The 17,075-nt window shown below is 37.5% G+C and overlaps 1 protein-coding gene across 1 annotated transcript in view; it reads right to left on the bottom strand.

The window, feature by feature from the left end:
- Positions 1 to 17,075, bottom strand: part of LOC128664485 (myosin-2 heavy chain-like) — a 69,429-nt gene that overhangs the window by 22,924 nt on the left and 29,430 nt on the right. The window contains exons 7-8 of the mRNA XM_053719309.1: positions 13,514 to 13,596; positions 4,091 to 4,189 (exon numbers count right to left, since the gene is read on the bottom strand). Coding sequence (XP_053575284.1) covers positions 4,091 to 4,189; positions 13,514 to 13,596 — 182 coding nt within the window. The remainder of the gene's footprint in view (positions 1 to 4,090; positions 4,190 to 13,513; positions 13,597 to 17,075) is intronic.

The raw sequence follows: 17,075 nt of genomic DNA, 5'->3' as shown, positions 1-17,075 counted from the left end.
TTATGGAAATAAAACAAAGTACATGGCAGAGTGCATTTAGATAGCAGTGGAAAAATGATGGAGTCAGCAATTCCCCCAGAAGTCCAATGCAGGGGTATATGCAGACCGCATTTCATATTTTGAAGAGACAAAGCTATGATTTGAAATTGAATATATTCAGTTTAGTGGCCATTAAACCCAGGATAAATCACTCCATGTATTAAAGGGACAGTAAAGTCAACATTTTAATTTTAATGATTCAAATACAGTGTGGAATTTGAAACAATTTTCAAATTTACTTCTATTATTAAATATGCTTTGTACTCTTGGTATCCTTTGTTGAAGAGTATATCTAGGTAGGCTCAGGAGCAGCAATACACTACTGGGAGCTAGCTGGTGATAGGTGGCTGAACTTATATGTCTCTTGTCATTGGTTCATTCAAATGTGCTCTGCTAGCTTCCAGTAGTGCATTGCTGCTCAAAAACTGCAATTTTCATCAAAGGTTACCAAAAGAACAAAGCAAATTTGAAAATAGAATAAACTGGAAAGTTGTTTAAATTGCATGCGCTGTATAAATCATGAAAGTTTTACTTTTGACATTACTGACTCTTTAGTGGAAGATAAGTAAAATGTATCCCCATTTATAGCAATTTAACTTTCTATTTTCTTTACTTTTAATAATCCATTTTACCTGCTGGAGTTTATTAAGTGGTTTACATATAGCTCCTTTAACTTTATCTTGCCATTTGAAATAGCTAGTTTTGGCTGCTGTATCCCACCTATACTGAAAATGTCAATACAAGTTGTAGAAAAGTAATGCAAGCAAGAATATTTAGAAAAATATAACACTCCCAGTGTGTGTGTGTGTGTGGGGGGGGGGGGTGTTGGACAGAGTGCTACTAAAATTGTAAATTTTCCATTGTTCTCTAAAAGCCCAATGATCTAGAGCTCTCCGTGCAGATGAGATGATCTAAGAATTCTCGCCCACACTGTGAGGTCCCTCAAAGAATTTTAAAAATGTAAATTTTAGCTTAAGAGATTGTTATCGCACTATGCAGGTTCTCTATGTGAAGGAAAGACTGCTACATTACAATACACAGTCTAAAAAATACCAAAAGATTTTGTGCGATTTTTCTCCATGGCGGTTAGTTTTTGATCATTGGGCCCCAAGTATTTAGTCTCACTGTGTAAAATGCGATAGAATATAGAAGCCATTTCCATGATACGGTTTATACACTGCAGTTGGTATAACAAGTAATTGAAAACACATTAAAGGGAAACTCATTTTACAATACACTGTCACTTTCAGCTTTTATACCGTTTGAAATGGTATTTTGTCACGGTCATTGCAATAGTGATTTTTCGTTTTATATTATATTACAGTTTAATTACATTGTTCCATTCAGAAACAAGATTGTAATATCTCTGAAGAGCTGACATGTTGCTTCTTTAAAGATATTTATACCTGATTGTTTTCCTATTTTATATGGTAGCAGTCTTATCAGATACCTATAGATGTCACATGTTTAGAGTAGCAGTCTCATCAGATACCTATAGATGTCACATGTTTAGAGTAGCAGTCTCATCAGATAACTATAAGATGTCACATGTTTAGAGTAGCAGTCTCATCAGATACCTATAAGATGTCACATGTTTAGAGTAGCAGTCTCATCAGATACCTATAGATGTCACATGTTTAGAGTAGCAGTCTCATCAGATACCTATAAGATGTCACATGTTTAGAGTAGCAGTCTCATCAGATACCTATAAGATGTCACATGTTTAGAGTAGCAGTCTCATCAGATACCTATAAGATGTCACATGTTTAGAGTAGCAGTCTCATCAGATACCTATAAGATGTCACATGTTTAGTGTAGCAGTCTCATCAGATACCTATAAGATGTCACATGTTTAGAGTAGCAGTCTCATCAGATACCTATAAGATGTCACATGTTTAGTGTAGCAGTCTCATCAGATACCTATAAGATGTCACATGTTTAGAGTAGCAGTCTCATCAGATACCTATAATATGTCACATGTTTAGAGTAGTTATTTCTTCTTGAAATTACTAAGGGCTAGATTTCTTAAAGCTGAGGCGTACAGGGGCACGTATACGCGCCCCTGTACGCCTCAGCTCGCCTGTGGCGGGGCGAAAATACCCGCAGGTATTCGGCATTGCACACGAGCGCAATTTTGCGCTCGCGTGCAATCCCGCCCCCTGCCCGCGCACAGCCAATCACGCGCGGGCAGGAGCTGTCAATCTCCTCGGTCTGACTAGACCGAGGAGATTGAATTTCGCCACAATAGAGGTGGCGAAGAAGCTAAGGATCAGCGGTCTGGTGACCGCTGCTTGATAATTGACGGCGAGCAAGTTCTTGAGAGAACTTGCTGCCGTATGGGCTTAATAAATCTAGCCCTAAATATTAACATTCTAAATAATCCTTACCACTTAATGTACTGAGTTAAATGTACAAATGATAAGTTTTCTAACATACATTACTATACCAGCATCAGTATTGGAAACAGGGGGACCGGGTGGGCCAAATCTACCCAAGATTTTTTTTAAAGGGGGACAAATCCTCCCCAGATGTGTTAAAGTGGGACATAATTGGTAGGGGTATAGTGGATGTGTGGAGAGGGAGTTGTTTACAGCTTCCCCAGGCCAGTGGGGTAGTTCCTGCCTACATGCTTCAGTAATCAGTAGCTGTGGAAGTAAGTCATAAGTGCGGCTGCATTTCTGTGAGTCCCAAAGCCTTTCTTCAACTTCCCTTAGCCATTTGGTTTAGCAATGAATGTATGTAGGAAGGGCTGAAGCTAAAAAGAGAATGCTCTAATGTACTACAGCATTGTTGCTTACATAAAACTTTGTGTTTTACCCATGCAAAGGGTTAAGTCCACAGCAAAAGTACACTACAAAGAACTAGCTGAACACACCTAGTGAGCCAATGACAAGAGGGATATTTGTGAAACCACCAGTAGTGCATTGCAGAGAACGCTCTATTTGAAACACAACAGTTTAATTTTGACTTTCCTGTCCCTTTAATGAGTTCTGAAAAATAAAAAAATGCTGATGACACTAAACCTGCAGCTATGCTGTATTAGTCTGTGCGAGGCCGTTCTTTTGCATGACAGCGTTTTTATTGATTTACTTAATATTTTCCTGTTTTCCTAAGAAGGCTTTTGGAGACCTTTTTGTTGTTCTTTTTCAGTTTTTTTATTTTTATGTAGATGCATTGGTAAATACCCAGAGAGTCTGTCCAAAATATTCTTTTGAGTAAAGTATTCCACATCATTTGCATTAGATAACAAGAGCAACTATGAAATCAACATGATAAAATACTTGAGTAAAATGTCACATGAGCATGTCACATGTAAAGAACGAAGTTAATATACATAACAATTTTCTCTGTAGCCACATCCCATTGTAAAGGGATTTTCGGCATCCAATCAGGATGTTTGCCCTGAGACTAAAAGGGAGCATGCACATTAACCTCATTTCTCTCCTCCTTTCTAGAAAATTTACTATGAAATCCCATGAGTTTATGGTGAAATCCCATGAGCTCACAGTAAAGCAAAGTGTGAAATCAGCACTGATGATACTGATTGGCTGCAAATGCAAATGACAGTAAAAAGAGTAGCTGAAGGATAACTGTTTACACTTACTCTGGTGAGCTGAAGAAAGTTTAAGGTTAAATAAATGCTTTTTTACATAAAGATATTCAAGTGATATTTTCTGGTCAGCTTTTTACAGGTGTGCTGCGTCACTTTCAAGTCATTTAGAGTATGGTTAACATGTCCCTTCAAATAAAGACATTATTCTGAATAATGTAATGAGACCAACTAATGCACAAAACAAATTCTGAAATTAATGGAAAGAGGTTTGTGCCAATTGAATAGTATAAATACAAATAAAAATATGAAGCAAAATGAAATAAAATATAACGATTAATATTACACTAATTTTCCTTATCCTGTGCTGCAGGGTTCTTTAAAATATGGTAATGATGTAATTTACTTAATGCAGCATTTGCTAAACGGAGCAGGGAGAAAGAGATGTTTCTGATTCAAATAATTATAATATTCAAAAAAATAGCCGAGAAATCCTCTTACCTGCTCTGTGACTAATTTGTGTTGGTTTTTAAGAGATTCATTATCCACTCGCAAAACTTGAGCTACCTGTTCATTTACTTTGGTTTGTTTGGAAAGGTCCTAAAAGAATGGAAAAAGGCAAACCGTAAGTAAAGTACAAATACATAATTTATACATACCTGATAAATTCATTTATTTAATGGTGGTGAGAGTCAATGATCTATTACTCCTCGGAATTACTCTTTCCTACCACTAGGAGGAGGCAAAGATTTCCAAACCCCAAGAGATCTATAAAACTCCTCCCACCTTACCAATACCTTAGTCTAACTTATAGCCAAGCACCAAGAGGTAGGAAAATAAAAACAAGAGCAAACAAGACAGGAGCATGGAAAAAAGATGTGCACAACAGATGTACTAACTGTTGTAACCAGAAAAAAACTCAGAGAGGGGTCTCAAGGATTCTCACCACTATGAAACAAATTAATTCATCAGGTAAGCAGTGGAAGAAATACAAACTATACAAAATGAGCATTTGTTAGATATACACAATCTCCCCTTTAATAAGCAATGCTCAGTACTTGATCTTACCACTATGCTAAATACTGATACAGAAGAACAACATAGGGTAACCATTCCTCACTTTAAGCCAAGTATGAAGAAAAGCAAATTCTATCCAGTGAATAGTAGAAGCAAAGGTATTGATGTGTTCCAACGTACAGTGAACACAAATTAAAACAACTATCAGAGAAAATTCAGACAGATAAGGTCATAAAACATAAAGATAAGTATTTACAAAATCTTAGCAAAGAACAACACAATGCTTTACTATCTTTAAAAAACAACAACCAGATAGTCATAAAGGAATCGGATAAAGGGGGGAATGTAGTGGTTATGAATCATGACTATTACATTAAGGAGGCATACAGGCAATTGAATGAGGAAGCAGCCTACACTAGACTTACTTACAATCCAACAAAAAACTTTAAGGCCAAATTAGAGGATATTCTCAACTTAGGCAAACAAGTAGGAGCATTCACAGAAACATTGGTCGATACATTGTTACCGGCAACCCCCTACACTCCTATCTTTTATTTCGTGCCCAAACTGCACAAGGATAGTCAGAATCCACCAGATCGCCCCATTATTTCAGGGGTGGGGTCACTACTAGAGCCCCTCTCCGAGTTGGTGGACACTTACCTACAACCCTTAGTGGGAGACTTAATGAGTTATATCAGAGACTCGACAGGCGTACTTAACAAAATGAATGATCTAAAATGGAAAGAGACATATTGTCTAATGACAATAGATGTTACAGCTTTATACACATCCATCCCACAAAACCAGGGGTTAGAGGCATTGTCATATTTTTAAACACTTATTCAAATTATACTAAGGAAATTATTCATTTTTTGTTGACAGCAGTAGAATTTCTTTTGTCCCATAATTATTTTTTGTTTGAGGGGTGCTGCTATCTCCAGAGGCGTGGGACGGCCATAAGGGCAAAATTTGCCCCCTCCTATACCAACCTGTACATGGGTTGGTGGGAGGCCTCCCACGTCTATGGAGATGACAACCCCTTCAGGGAACATATAATTTATTATGGCAGATTGATGACCTGCTGGTGGTGTGGGATGGAGATGTGGAATCAGCTAAAGAATTTGTAAACTTGATCAATACAAACAGCATGAACCTAAAATTTACGTCTCAACACAGTACAAACCATATAGAGTTCCTAGATTTGGAAATAACAGTGGACACGAAACAAAATACTATAAACACTTCACTATTCAGAAAGCCCACAGGGGGGAACACAATCCTCAATTATAGATCCAGTCATCCCATACATGTAAAAAAGGCCATCCCCAAAGGACAGTACATAAGAACTAAAAGAATTTATTCAAATACTCAAATGTACGAAACACAGTGTCAGATATTAGAGGATAGGCTCTCACAAAGAGAATACCCTATATCACTGCTCCAAAAAACCAAAGAGGAAGTGGATAAAATCCCTAGGGAAAACGTGCTTAAATACAAAAATAAAAATAAAAGTAAGCGTAATCCCATAATACAAGCCCCCAATAAGGAAAGCAAATTGGTATTCAGTACACCATACAGCTTGGAATACCAAAAAATGTGTGATATAATAAAACAATGTTTACCTATTCTTGCTATAGACACAAACTTGGAAAAAATGACAACAGAAGGTTGCAGATACGTTGCTAGGAAAAGTAAGACTATTGGCAACATTATAGCACCCTCAAATTTACCACATATTGACACCCGTACATGGTTACCACAAAGATTGGGTTTTTATAAATGTAGGGCGCAAAGGTGCAAAACTTGTAGCCATGTAGTGGAAGGAGTGAATTTCACTTCAACAACAACAAAATGCTCATATGACATCAGACACAAATTAAACTGTAAATCAAATCATGTAATTTACTTGTTGACCTGTAGGGGGTGCCAGATTCAATATGTGGGAAAAACAAAACGATTAGTCAGAGACAGGGCTCAGGAACATGTCAGGGACATTGAGGACCCTGACATATTTACACCAGTTGCCAGACATTTTAAAACAGAGCATTCAGGCAATGTGGCCCTAATGTCCATTCAAGCAATAGACCATGTGCCTCCACATAAAAGAGGTGGAGATAGAATACAAAGATTAGATTACAAAGAGGCTCAATGGATATTTTTACTCAACACTAGATGCCCCCAAGGTATCAATAAGGAAAGTGACGTTAATCTCTTTATCTGATCATAAATTACCTTTTGTATAGGTATTCATTATTCAGTACATTAAAAAACCTCAAAATAGGAGAATAGCAATATATGGGGTACAGCTTATTCATACATGATAAAAAAGCTCTATGAGCTTCCTTGCTCCCCTATCCTTTTCCTACTTAGAATTTTGGGTAAAAATAACAAAGTAAAACAGTAAATAAAACTAAATATTTAACATCTTTTGTATACTTTTTAAAGTTCTTCTTTTTGTATATACTTATCAATATAAACCTATGTGTAGTTCTTTATTACCCAGCACACCATTTGTATCTGTTATCTGACATGGCAGTTTATAATGTTTCAGAGACAATCATGGGTTAATTTTTTATGCTTTTAATTAATTGTATATTGCTTTAAATAGAGGTAACAGTGGCGGCAAACACTTAGCAGTGAACAAGTGTGGTTGAGCCACACGAAACATGTCTGCTGTTGCTGCACTGTTACCCCTCTTTGTCCGTGTCTAGAGCTTAGGCTCATTTGTTTTTAAAGTGCACACAATAAAGACTTTGTTTTATTCAACTACTCTGACCCCTTGATTTCAACTAAGGAGCAGTAGGTTTGCAGCCCTGTAGCCGATTACACGTTTAAAGTAAGCATAAATTATGTTTTCTTTCACACTGGCTGTGAGAGTCCACGATCCATTACTCCAGGGAACTAATACACAAATAGATCTGGTAGAATGAGCAGTAATCCAATTCAGAGGAGGATAACCTGCCTCCAAGTAAATTTTATGGATTAATGAAGCCAAAGGAACAGCAGAAACTTTCTGCCCTTTCTTGGAATCAACAAAATTAACAAATAAACTAGAAGTTTGTCTGAAATACTTTGTAGCATCAACATAATACTTTAAATCTCTAACAAAATCCAGAGTATGAATAGATCTCTCTGAAGAATTCTTAGGATTAGGACACAAAGTAGGGACAGCAATTTCCTTATTCAGGAGAATCAACCTTAGGCAAAAGGTCAAATTTAGTCCTCAAAAACTTGATGAAAAATAAGAAGGGTTATGTGAAAAAGCAGATAACCCAGAAACCCTTCTAGCAGATGAAATAGCTAAAATAAATAAAACCTTCCAGGAAACAAGTTTAATATTTCCCATTATTCGTAGGTTTAAAAGGAGGAGCCTGCAAAATCCTCAAATCCAAATTAAGACTCCATGGAGGAGAAATTGGTTAAATAACAGGTTTAATTCTAGCCAAGGCCTGCACAAAAGCATGGATGTCAGGAATCAATCTTCCAATTAAACAGAACTGAAAGGGCAGACATCTGAACTGGCAGATAAACCCTTATCCAAACCAGTATGCAAATCAGCAAAATTGTATGAATTCTAAAAGAATGCCCAGAAAATCCATGACCCATACACCAAGAAATAAAGGCCTTCCAGACTTTGTAATAAATCTTCCTGATCACATGCTTACAAGCCTGTATAATTGTCTCAATAACATAACCAGAAAACCCTCTTTGTCTAAAAACTAACTGTTTAATATACATGCCATCAATCTGAAAGATCTGAGATCCGATGGAAAAACAAACCCTGAGACAGAACGTCTGGATGCAGAGGAAGTAACCAAGGAGGGCAACTGGACATCTGAACTAGATCCGCATACCAAATTCTGCAAGACCAAGCTGAAGCAATCAGAACTACCAATGCTCTTTCCTGCTTGATTTTGGTAATCACCTTGGAAAGAAGGACCAGAGGTGGAAAAATATATGTAGGCTGAAATGACCACTGAACTACCAGAACATCCACAAACACTGCTTGAGGGTCCCTGGACCTCATATAGTACTTGGGAAGTTTGTGATTTAACCGAGAAACCATCAGATCTATCTCTGGGAGACCACAAAGATCTATTAACTGATTGAACACATCCAGATGAAGAGACCATTCTGACGAATATAGAGACTGACGACTGATAAAATCTGCTTCCCAGTTGTCCACTCCTGGAATATGTATTGCGGAAATCAACAATTGGCTTCTGCCCAGGAAAGAATTCAAGATACTTCCTTCATAGCTAGGGAACTGTGATTTTACCCTTGATGATTTACATATGCTAACAAAGTAACATTGATTGAAAACAAAGATAAGTTTCCCTTTTGAACAGAGGCCAGCTCTGAAGGGCCTTAAATATTGCACAGAGCTCTAAAACATTGATTGGCAACCTCGTCTCCTGAGACCTCCAAGCAGCCCCCCCAACATGAAAGACTTGTATCTGTAGTGACCACAGACCAAGTAGGACAAACAAAAGAAGTCCCCTGAATAATGAGCTGATTTAGCCACCAAGACAGAGACTGACTTATTCTGAAATCTAAATTAATCCTCTGAGATAGCTGAGTATGATCCCTGCCCCATTGCTGAATCATACAAAGCTGCAGAGGCCTTATATGAAAGTGGACACATACATGAGCCCTAATACCTCCATGCAAAGAGTGACTCAAGGAAAGGATAGAGACTGAAGAGTCTGACAAGCAGGCACCAGCTTTACCATCTTTGCTCCATCAAAGAAAGCTTCATAGCAACTGAATCTATTTGATTCTGCAGAAAATAAACCCTTGTCTGAGGAACCAACAAACTCTTTGGAAAATTGTTTTTCCAACCATGTTGTTGAAGAAACAACAACAGTCTAGTGGTGTGAGATTCTGCTAAATGTAGAGATAGAGTTGAACCAAGAGGTAAGGAAAAACTGCCATACCCTGAGATCTGATCACAGATAAAATTGTACCCAGAACCTTGGAGAATATTCTGGGAACTGTAGCCAGATCAAACGATAGAGCAACAAACTGAAAAGATCCTTTAAATCTATTGTGGACAGAAACTGACCTTGATGAACAAATGGCAGAATAGTCTGAAAGGTTTCCATTTTAAAAATAGGAACTCTAATAAAGCAAAACATTCCCTGTTTCTGCAAGGGAACCAGAACAATCACCCCCATAGTTTCAAGATCCAAAACTGACCAAAGAAAAGCCTGGGCCTTCACAGGATTTCTTCAAACATTGGACAGAAAAAAAACCTTCCCTTGGGAGGCCATGATCTGAAACCTATTCGATATCCTTGAGATACTATATTTAGAACCTAAAGATCCTGAACAGAGTGAAACCAAGCTTCCTGAAAAAGACATAACCTGCCCACTACCAGAGACTCTGGATCGGTGGCCACAACTTGATGCAGACTTGGATTCGGGAGGATTTTCCTTGGACTGCTTAAACTTGTTCCAGTTAGAATTTGGCTTCCAAACGGAACTAGAGGCACACTGATTCTGAGCTTTAGTTTTATTTTTGGACTTCTTACCATCAGTCACCGTAGAAATGATGGAATCCAAACCAGAACCAAATAAAATCTTTGCCTGAAACGAAAGAGATAAAAGTCTGGATTTAGAATTCATGTGAGCAGACCAAGATTTAAGCCATACTGTTCTTCTAGTAAACACAGTCAAAGACATGCTAAAAGTATTACAACAGAGAAAGAGCCTTACACTTGTTTTACATTAATAAAAAAGTCAAGGTGGAAGCATACCACACATGCATGCCAAACAACTTTATTAGAAAATATAAAAAATCAGTCAACCAATACACACACTTGCACATACACAAAAATTAAAAATTGCTTCAACTAAGGGTGTCAAATGAAGTTAGGGACACTCTCACTGAGTGCACAGTCCCTCTTTTTATAATGCTTACTTGGGTGGTATAACTCTAAACTGTAGGTCTCCTTATTGAATATCTTTCATTATATCAGTCAGATTAAATGTAAATCTGCTCCTGCTATAAAAGGAGCTTTTTTAGGATCAGCTGTGCTATAACTTATGGGTATGCCATGAACTATTTAACGCTCTCATTTTGGGTATTAGTCAGTATAAAGCTATTCTCCCATAAAGCAATATTTACCATAATAATCTGATCTTATACTTAGTATCACTTTGGAGAATCTCTTCATTTGACACCCTTAGTTCAAGCAATTTTTATGTGGTATGCTTCCACCTTGATACTTTTTTTAATAATTTAAAACAAGAGTAAGGTTCTTTCTCTGTTGTGCAACATATGTTGTATTTTGGTAAACATTGTTACATATCAGCCTGATACTCTTGTGTTCAGCAGCTTTCTAATTAATGCTATGTGATACAGCTGTCTGAATATTTTTGTACTCAGTTTAATCATCCCTCAACTTTCTCCTTTACTAAACTCATAGTATTAATCTGAATAATGTCCAGAATGACATTGCAAATGAAAGCATTTGCACATATAAGTTTAAAAACCTTCACTGGCAGAATCATTAGAAAACTGCTCAGCAAGACTATTTAACCAAAAAGAAGAAGCAGCTACATCAGCAATAGACACTGCTGATCTAAAAAGATAACTTATGATAGGATTCTAACATCCTATCTAAAGGGTCTTTAAAGGAAGGACTATCTTCCAAAGGAATGGTAATACGTTTATACAGAGTAGAAATGGCCCCATCCCACAGCTCAATATTAGAAGCCAGTAAGGGATACATTTTCTTAAACTTTGTAGAATAATTTTAAAAAAATACCTGGCTTAGCCCAATTTCTGGAAATTATTCCTGTAACTGCGTCAGGAACAGGAAATTCATCTGGATTCTGTTTTTAAATCTTTGGTTAAACCCCCTAATGCCTAACTGGCTTATCCCCATCTACTTTAGGATCATTAACCTCAAAATTAAGCAAAATTTCCTTTAAAAGAGAACGAATATGCTCAATTTTAAATGAATAAGATGATGTCTCAATTTCAGGATCAGAGGAAGACTCTTGATCTTCAGAAAAAACTTTCCCCTCTGAGGATTTAGCAGTCTCATGACTAGAAACATTAACCACAACAGGTCTAGAACTAGTCCTAGAACTAGTAGAAGGTAAATTCTGAACTGGGATTTTACGCTTATTTGAAGGGGGCATAAACGCCAACGTTTCAGACATTGTTGTTTGAATGAGATCTTTAATTACAGGGGCAAAAGCAGTATATTCCTCCTGTAAGGAACAAACAGAATGAGCAGTAATACCTTTTGAAGTAAGAGCAGTACTAGACTGGTCAGAATGCATTAAAACGTTAATAATACATTGCATAAATTTGCTGGAGGAAATACCTCTGCATGATTACAGTATAAACATTTGACACTGGTAGAAAAATGTGCAGATTTAGGGACATAATCACATGTCTCCATTACTGCACATGAACTTAAAACAAAGTTAAATGCAGAAATACATAAAGTTAAATGATAGTATCCCCAGTAAAAGAGCTCTTAAAGAAAGGGAAACACTTTGCCCCTCTGAAAGAAACTCTCAAAAACTTACAATTTCATAAGGAAATGAATACTGGAGAAATACACCTAGTATCCAGACAGCACACTTGGAAAATGAGGTGCACGCTAAACTGCAATCATATATAAAAGAAAAAAGGCTCCACAACATACTCACGTAATCATGCCGACGCACACCAGCCCGAAGAGTAACGATGTCAATGTGCATCAAAAACGTACGCGTGAAGCTATCGCGCGTCAAGAAAAGGACAATCATGAAAAAAATGACGCAGTAAAAAAACAAACATGAATATATTTCTATCTTTTACATAAAAAAGGGAAAATATCAAATAACAACTAATTTTTAACTGTTATAAAGAACATAAGTAGTGATAACCTAAACGGCTTATAGAGCACCAAAAAAATATAGTACTTACCAAAAAAACACTCTGCTAATGGAGGAAAACAGTAAGAAGCCAAGATCAGTGTTGAAAACATAACAGCAGAGGAACTGGAATAGGAGTATATTAAAGGGATATTGAACCCAATTTTTTTCTTTCATGATTCAGATTGAGCACTGGTTTTCAAACCTGTCCTCAGACCTCCCTAAGATGCCACATTTTGTGGATATTTGAACTAGAGCACAGGTGAAATAATCAGCTGATTAGTAACCATGGTTATTTTATCTGCTCTCATACAAGGTAATAATGAAAACCTGACCTGCTGGGGAGGCTTGAGGACAGGTTTTTTTAAACCAGTGAGATGAGCATGCAATTTTAAGCAACTTTCTAATTTACTCCTATTAGTATTTTTTCTTCATTTTCTTGATATCTTTATTTGAAAAAACAGTAATGTAAGCTTAGGAACATTCAGCCACCAATCAGTAAGCGCTACCCAGGTTCTGAACCAAAAGTGGTCCGTCTCCTAAGCTTACATTCCTGCTTTTCAAATAAAGATACAACTAAAAAGAAGAAAATCTGAATCATGAAACAAAAAATTTGGGTTTCATATCCCTTTAACAAACCACCAAGCAGAGGCAAAGGACAAGTCCCTCTGACCCTCATGGCAAGGCTTGTGACTAAATATATGTCACTTCCAATACTCCAGATACATCCCTCTAACAAGCAGCTGTACTCTGAGGGGAAATGGGCCTCAAATCCTCTTAGAACTGCTCTCTCTTCATTCTTCGACCACCTCTAGTGGAGGCAAAGTAAAGACTAAGGTACTGGGAGGGGTTTTATAGAGCTCTTGGGGTTTGGGAATCTTTGCCTCCTCCTAGTGTTTGGGAAGAGTAATTCCCAGGAGTAATGGATCATGGACTCTTACCACCTGTATGAAAGAAATTGAGGATGACAAAGAATACAAGAAATGGAGGATGGGCAATCCTGCAGAGACAAGTCAGGAGTACTGCTCACCTTAACAACCTCTTGAAGCTGGTGCAGACATACCAGAGTCTGGCTCTTTTCTTTCTGCAACTCCATATTGTGCCCCTGGCATTCTAGGTAAAACAGAAGGTAAGTGAGCAGAAAATCTTATTTCTTCCAGGATTAACAAATTTAAATCTATTTTTCAGTAAGTGTCCTACTAAGGCACCTGTCTCTTATGACTTATTGCTTGTTTATATACAATTTATGGATCCTCTTGACTGAAATCTAAGCTACTTGGAGCTGGTAAATGTTGGCAGGTTTCAAGCTGAAGTTAGCCATATGTGTACTGTACCAGGGTGGAAATCATTAATCTCCTTTTTTTAAAAAAACGTTTCACCTTTGGTAGCACTAAATGCTAAAAGGGACATGAAACACAATTTTTCCAAAAAAAGAATACAATTTAAAAAAAGTTTCCAATTTACTTCTATTTTATCAAATTGCTTTGCTCTCATGTTATTCTTTGTTGAAGAGGTATCTAAATAGGTAACATGCACATGTCTGGGGTACTACATGACAGGAAATAGTTGCAAATGTATAACATTGTTCAAAACTGCTGCCATATTGTGCTGAAGACACGTGCACACTCCTGGGGCGCGATCCGATATCGATCGCAGTTTGCGGCGCAAGCGAGGGAACCGGCGTCGCCCGCAGTTTCAGCTCGCAACTCGAGCCATCCCATATAGGTCGCCGTCAGATGCTAACGTGCCGTAAGTCTCACAAACCAGCGATGTCCAGAAATCTGCGTAAGTACAAATTTCTGGCGTCGCCAGTGACTTGCGCCACGTTAGAATCTGCCGGCGCCTATAAAACCTGACTAAAGTCTAAAACACCCGCACTGTCTAACACGCCTCCCTAACATAGCCCGCACTGTCTAACACGCCTCCCTAACATAGCCCGCACTGTCTAACCCTCTATCCGCTATCCCCCCTCACTAGCCTAACAATAAAAAAGCTATTAACCCCTAAACCGCCGCTCCTTTACCCCGCCGCAACCTAATAAAGTTATTAACCCCTAAACCGCCGCTCCCGTACCCCGCCGCCAGCTATATTATATCTATAACCCCCTAAAGTGAGCCCCTAACACCGCCGCCATCTATATTAAAATGATTAACCCCTAATGTAAGCCCCTTACACCGCCGCCATCTCTATTAAAATGATTAACCCCTAATTTAATCTACCTACCCCGCCGCCAGCTATATTATCTATATTAACCCTAAGTATATTATAGTTAATATAGTTATTACATTATATATATTAACTATATTAACCCTAATTATATTAGGGTTAATATAGTTACTATAGTATTTATATTAACTATATTAACTCTATCTAACACTAACACCCCTAACTATATTTATATTAAATTAATCTAATTAATTTATAAACTAAAATATTCCTATTTAAATCTAAATACTTACCTATAAAATAAACCCTAAGATAGCTACAATATAATTAATAATTACATTGTAGCTATGTTAGGGTTAATATTTATTTTACAGGTAAATTGTTAATTATTTTAACTAGGTATAATAGATATTAAATAGTTATTAACTATTTAATATCTACCTAGTTAAAATAATTACCCAATTACCTGTAAAATAAATACTAACCTAAGTTACAAATACACCTACACTATCAATAAATTAAATAAAGTACAAACATCTATCTAAAAATACAATTAAATTAACTAAACTAAATTACAAAAAAAAACAAACACTAAATTACAAAAAATAAAAAAAAGATTACAAGATTTTTAAGCTAATTACACCTATTCTAAGCCCCCTAATAAAATAATAAACCCCCAAAATAAAAAAAAATCCCTGCCCTATTCTAAATTAAACATATTTCAAAGCTCTTTACCTTACCAGCCCTTAAAAGGGCCTTTTGTGGGGCATGCCCCAAAGAATTCAGCTCTTTTGCATTCAACAAATACAATCCCCCCCCCCCCATTACAACCCACCACCCACATACCCCTATTCTAAACCCACCCAAACCCCCCTTAAAAATGCCTAACACTACCCCCCTGAAGATCTCCCTACCTTGTCTTCACCACACCGGGCCGAACTCCTGATCCGATCCGGGCGATGTCGTCCTCCAAGCGGCAAAGAAGAATTCTTCCTCCGGCGATGTCATCCTCCAAGCGGCAAAGAAGAATTCTTCCTCCGGCGACGTCTTCCTCCAAGCGGCAGCAAAGTCTTCATTCTTCCGGCGGCATCTTCAATCTTCTTTCTTCGCTCCGCCGCCGCGGAGCATCCATCCCGGCCGACTGCTAAACTTGGAATGAGGTACCTTTAAATGACGTCATCCAAGATGGCGTCCGCCGAATTCCGATTGGCTGATAGGATTCTATCAGCCAATCGGAATTAAGTTAAAAAAATCTGATTGGCTGATTGAATCAGCCAATCAGATTCAAGTTCAATCCGATTAGCTGATCCAATCAGCCAATCAGATTGAGCTCGCATTCTATTGGCTGATCGGAACAGCCAATAGAATGCGAGCTCAATCTGATTGGCTGATTGGATCAGCCAATCGGATTGAACTTGAATCTGATTGGCTGATTCAATCAGCCAATCAGATTTTTTTAACTTAATTCCGATTGGCTGATAGAATCCTATCAGCCAATCGGAATTCGGCGGACGCCATCTTGGATGACGTCATTTAAAGGTACCTCATTCCAAGTTTAGCAGTCGGCCGGGATGGATGCTCCGCGGCGGCGGAGCGAAGAAAGAAGATTGAAGATGCCGCCAGAAGAATGAAGACTTTGCTGCCGCTTGGAGGAAGACGTCGCCGGAGGAAGAATTCTTCTTTGCCGCTTGGAGGATGACATCGCCGGAGGAAGAATTCTTCTTTGCCGCTTGGAGGACGACATCGCCCGGATCGGATCAGGAGTTCGGCCCGGTGTGGTGAAGACAAGGTAGGGAGATCTTCAGGGGGGTAGTGTTAGGCTTTTTTAAGGGGGGTTTGGGTGGGTTTAGAATAGGGGTATGTGGGTGGTGGGTTGTAATGGGGGGGGGGGGATTGTATTTGTTGAATGCAAAAGAGCTGAATTCTTTGGGGCATGCCCCACAAAAGGCCCTTTTAAGGGCTGGTAAGGTAAAGAGCTTTGAAATATGTTTAATTTAGAATAGGGCAGGGATTTTTTTTTATTTTGGGGGTTTATTATTTTATTAGGGGGCTTAAAATAGGTGTAATTAGCTTAAAAATCTTGTAATCTTTTTTTTATTTTTTGTAATTTAGTGTTTGTTTTTTTTTGTAATTTAGTTTAGTTAATTTAATTGTATTTTTAGATAGATGTTTGTACTTTATTTAATTTATTGATAGTGTAGGTGTATTTGTAACTTAGGTTAGTATTTATTTTACAGGTAATTGGGTAATTATTTTAACTAGGTAGATATTAAATAGTTAATAACTATTTAATATCTATTATACCTAGTTAAAATAATTAACAATTTACCTGTAAAATAAATATTAACCCTAACATAGCTACAATGTAATTATTAATTATATTGTAGCTATCTTAGGGTTTATTTTATAGGTAAGTATTTAGATTT

Source organism: Bombina bombina, chromosome 6, assembly GCF_027579735.1.
Source record: "Bombina bombina isolate aBomBom1 chromosome 6, aBomBom1.pri, whole genome shotgun sequence".
Lineage (NCBI taxonomy): Eukaryota > Metazoa > Chordata > Amphibia > Anura > Bombinatoridae > Bombina > Bombina bombina.
Note: the sequence above shows the minus strand (reverse complement) of the source record. Positions and strands in the feature narration are given on the sequence as shown.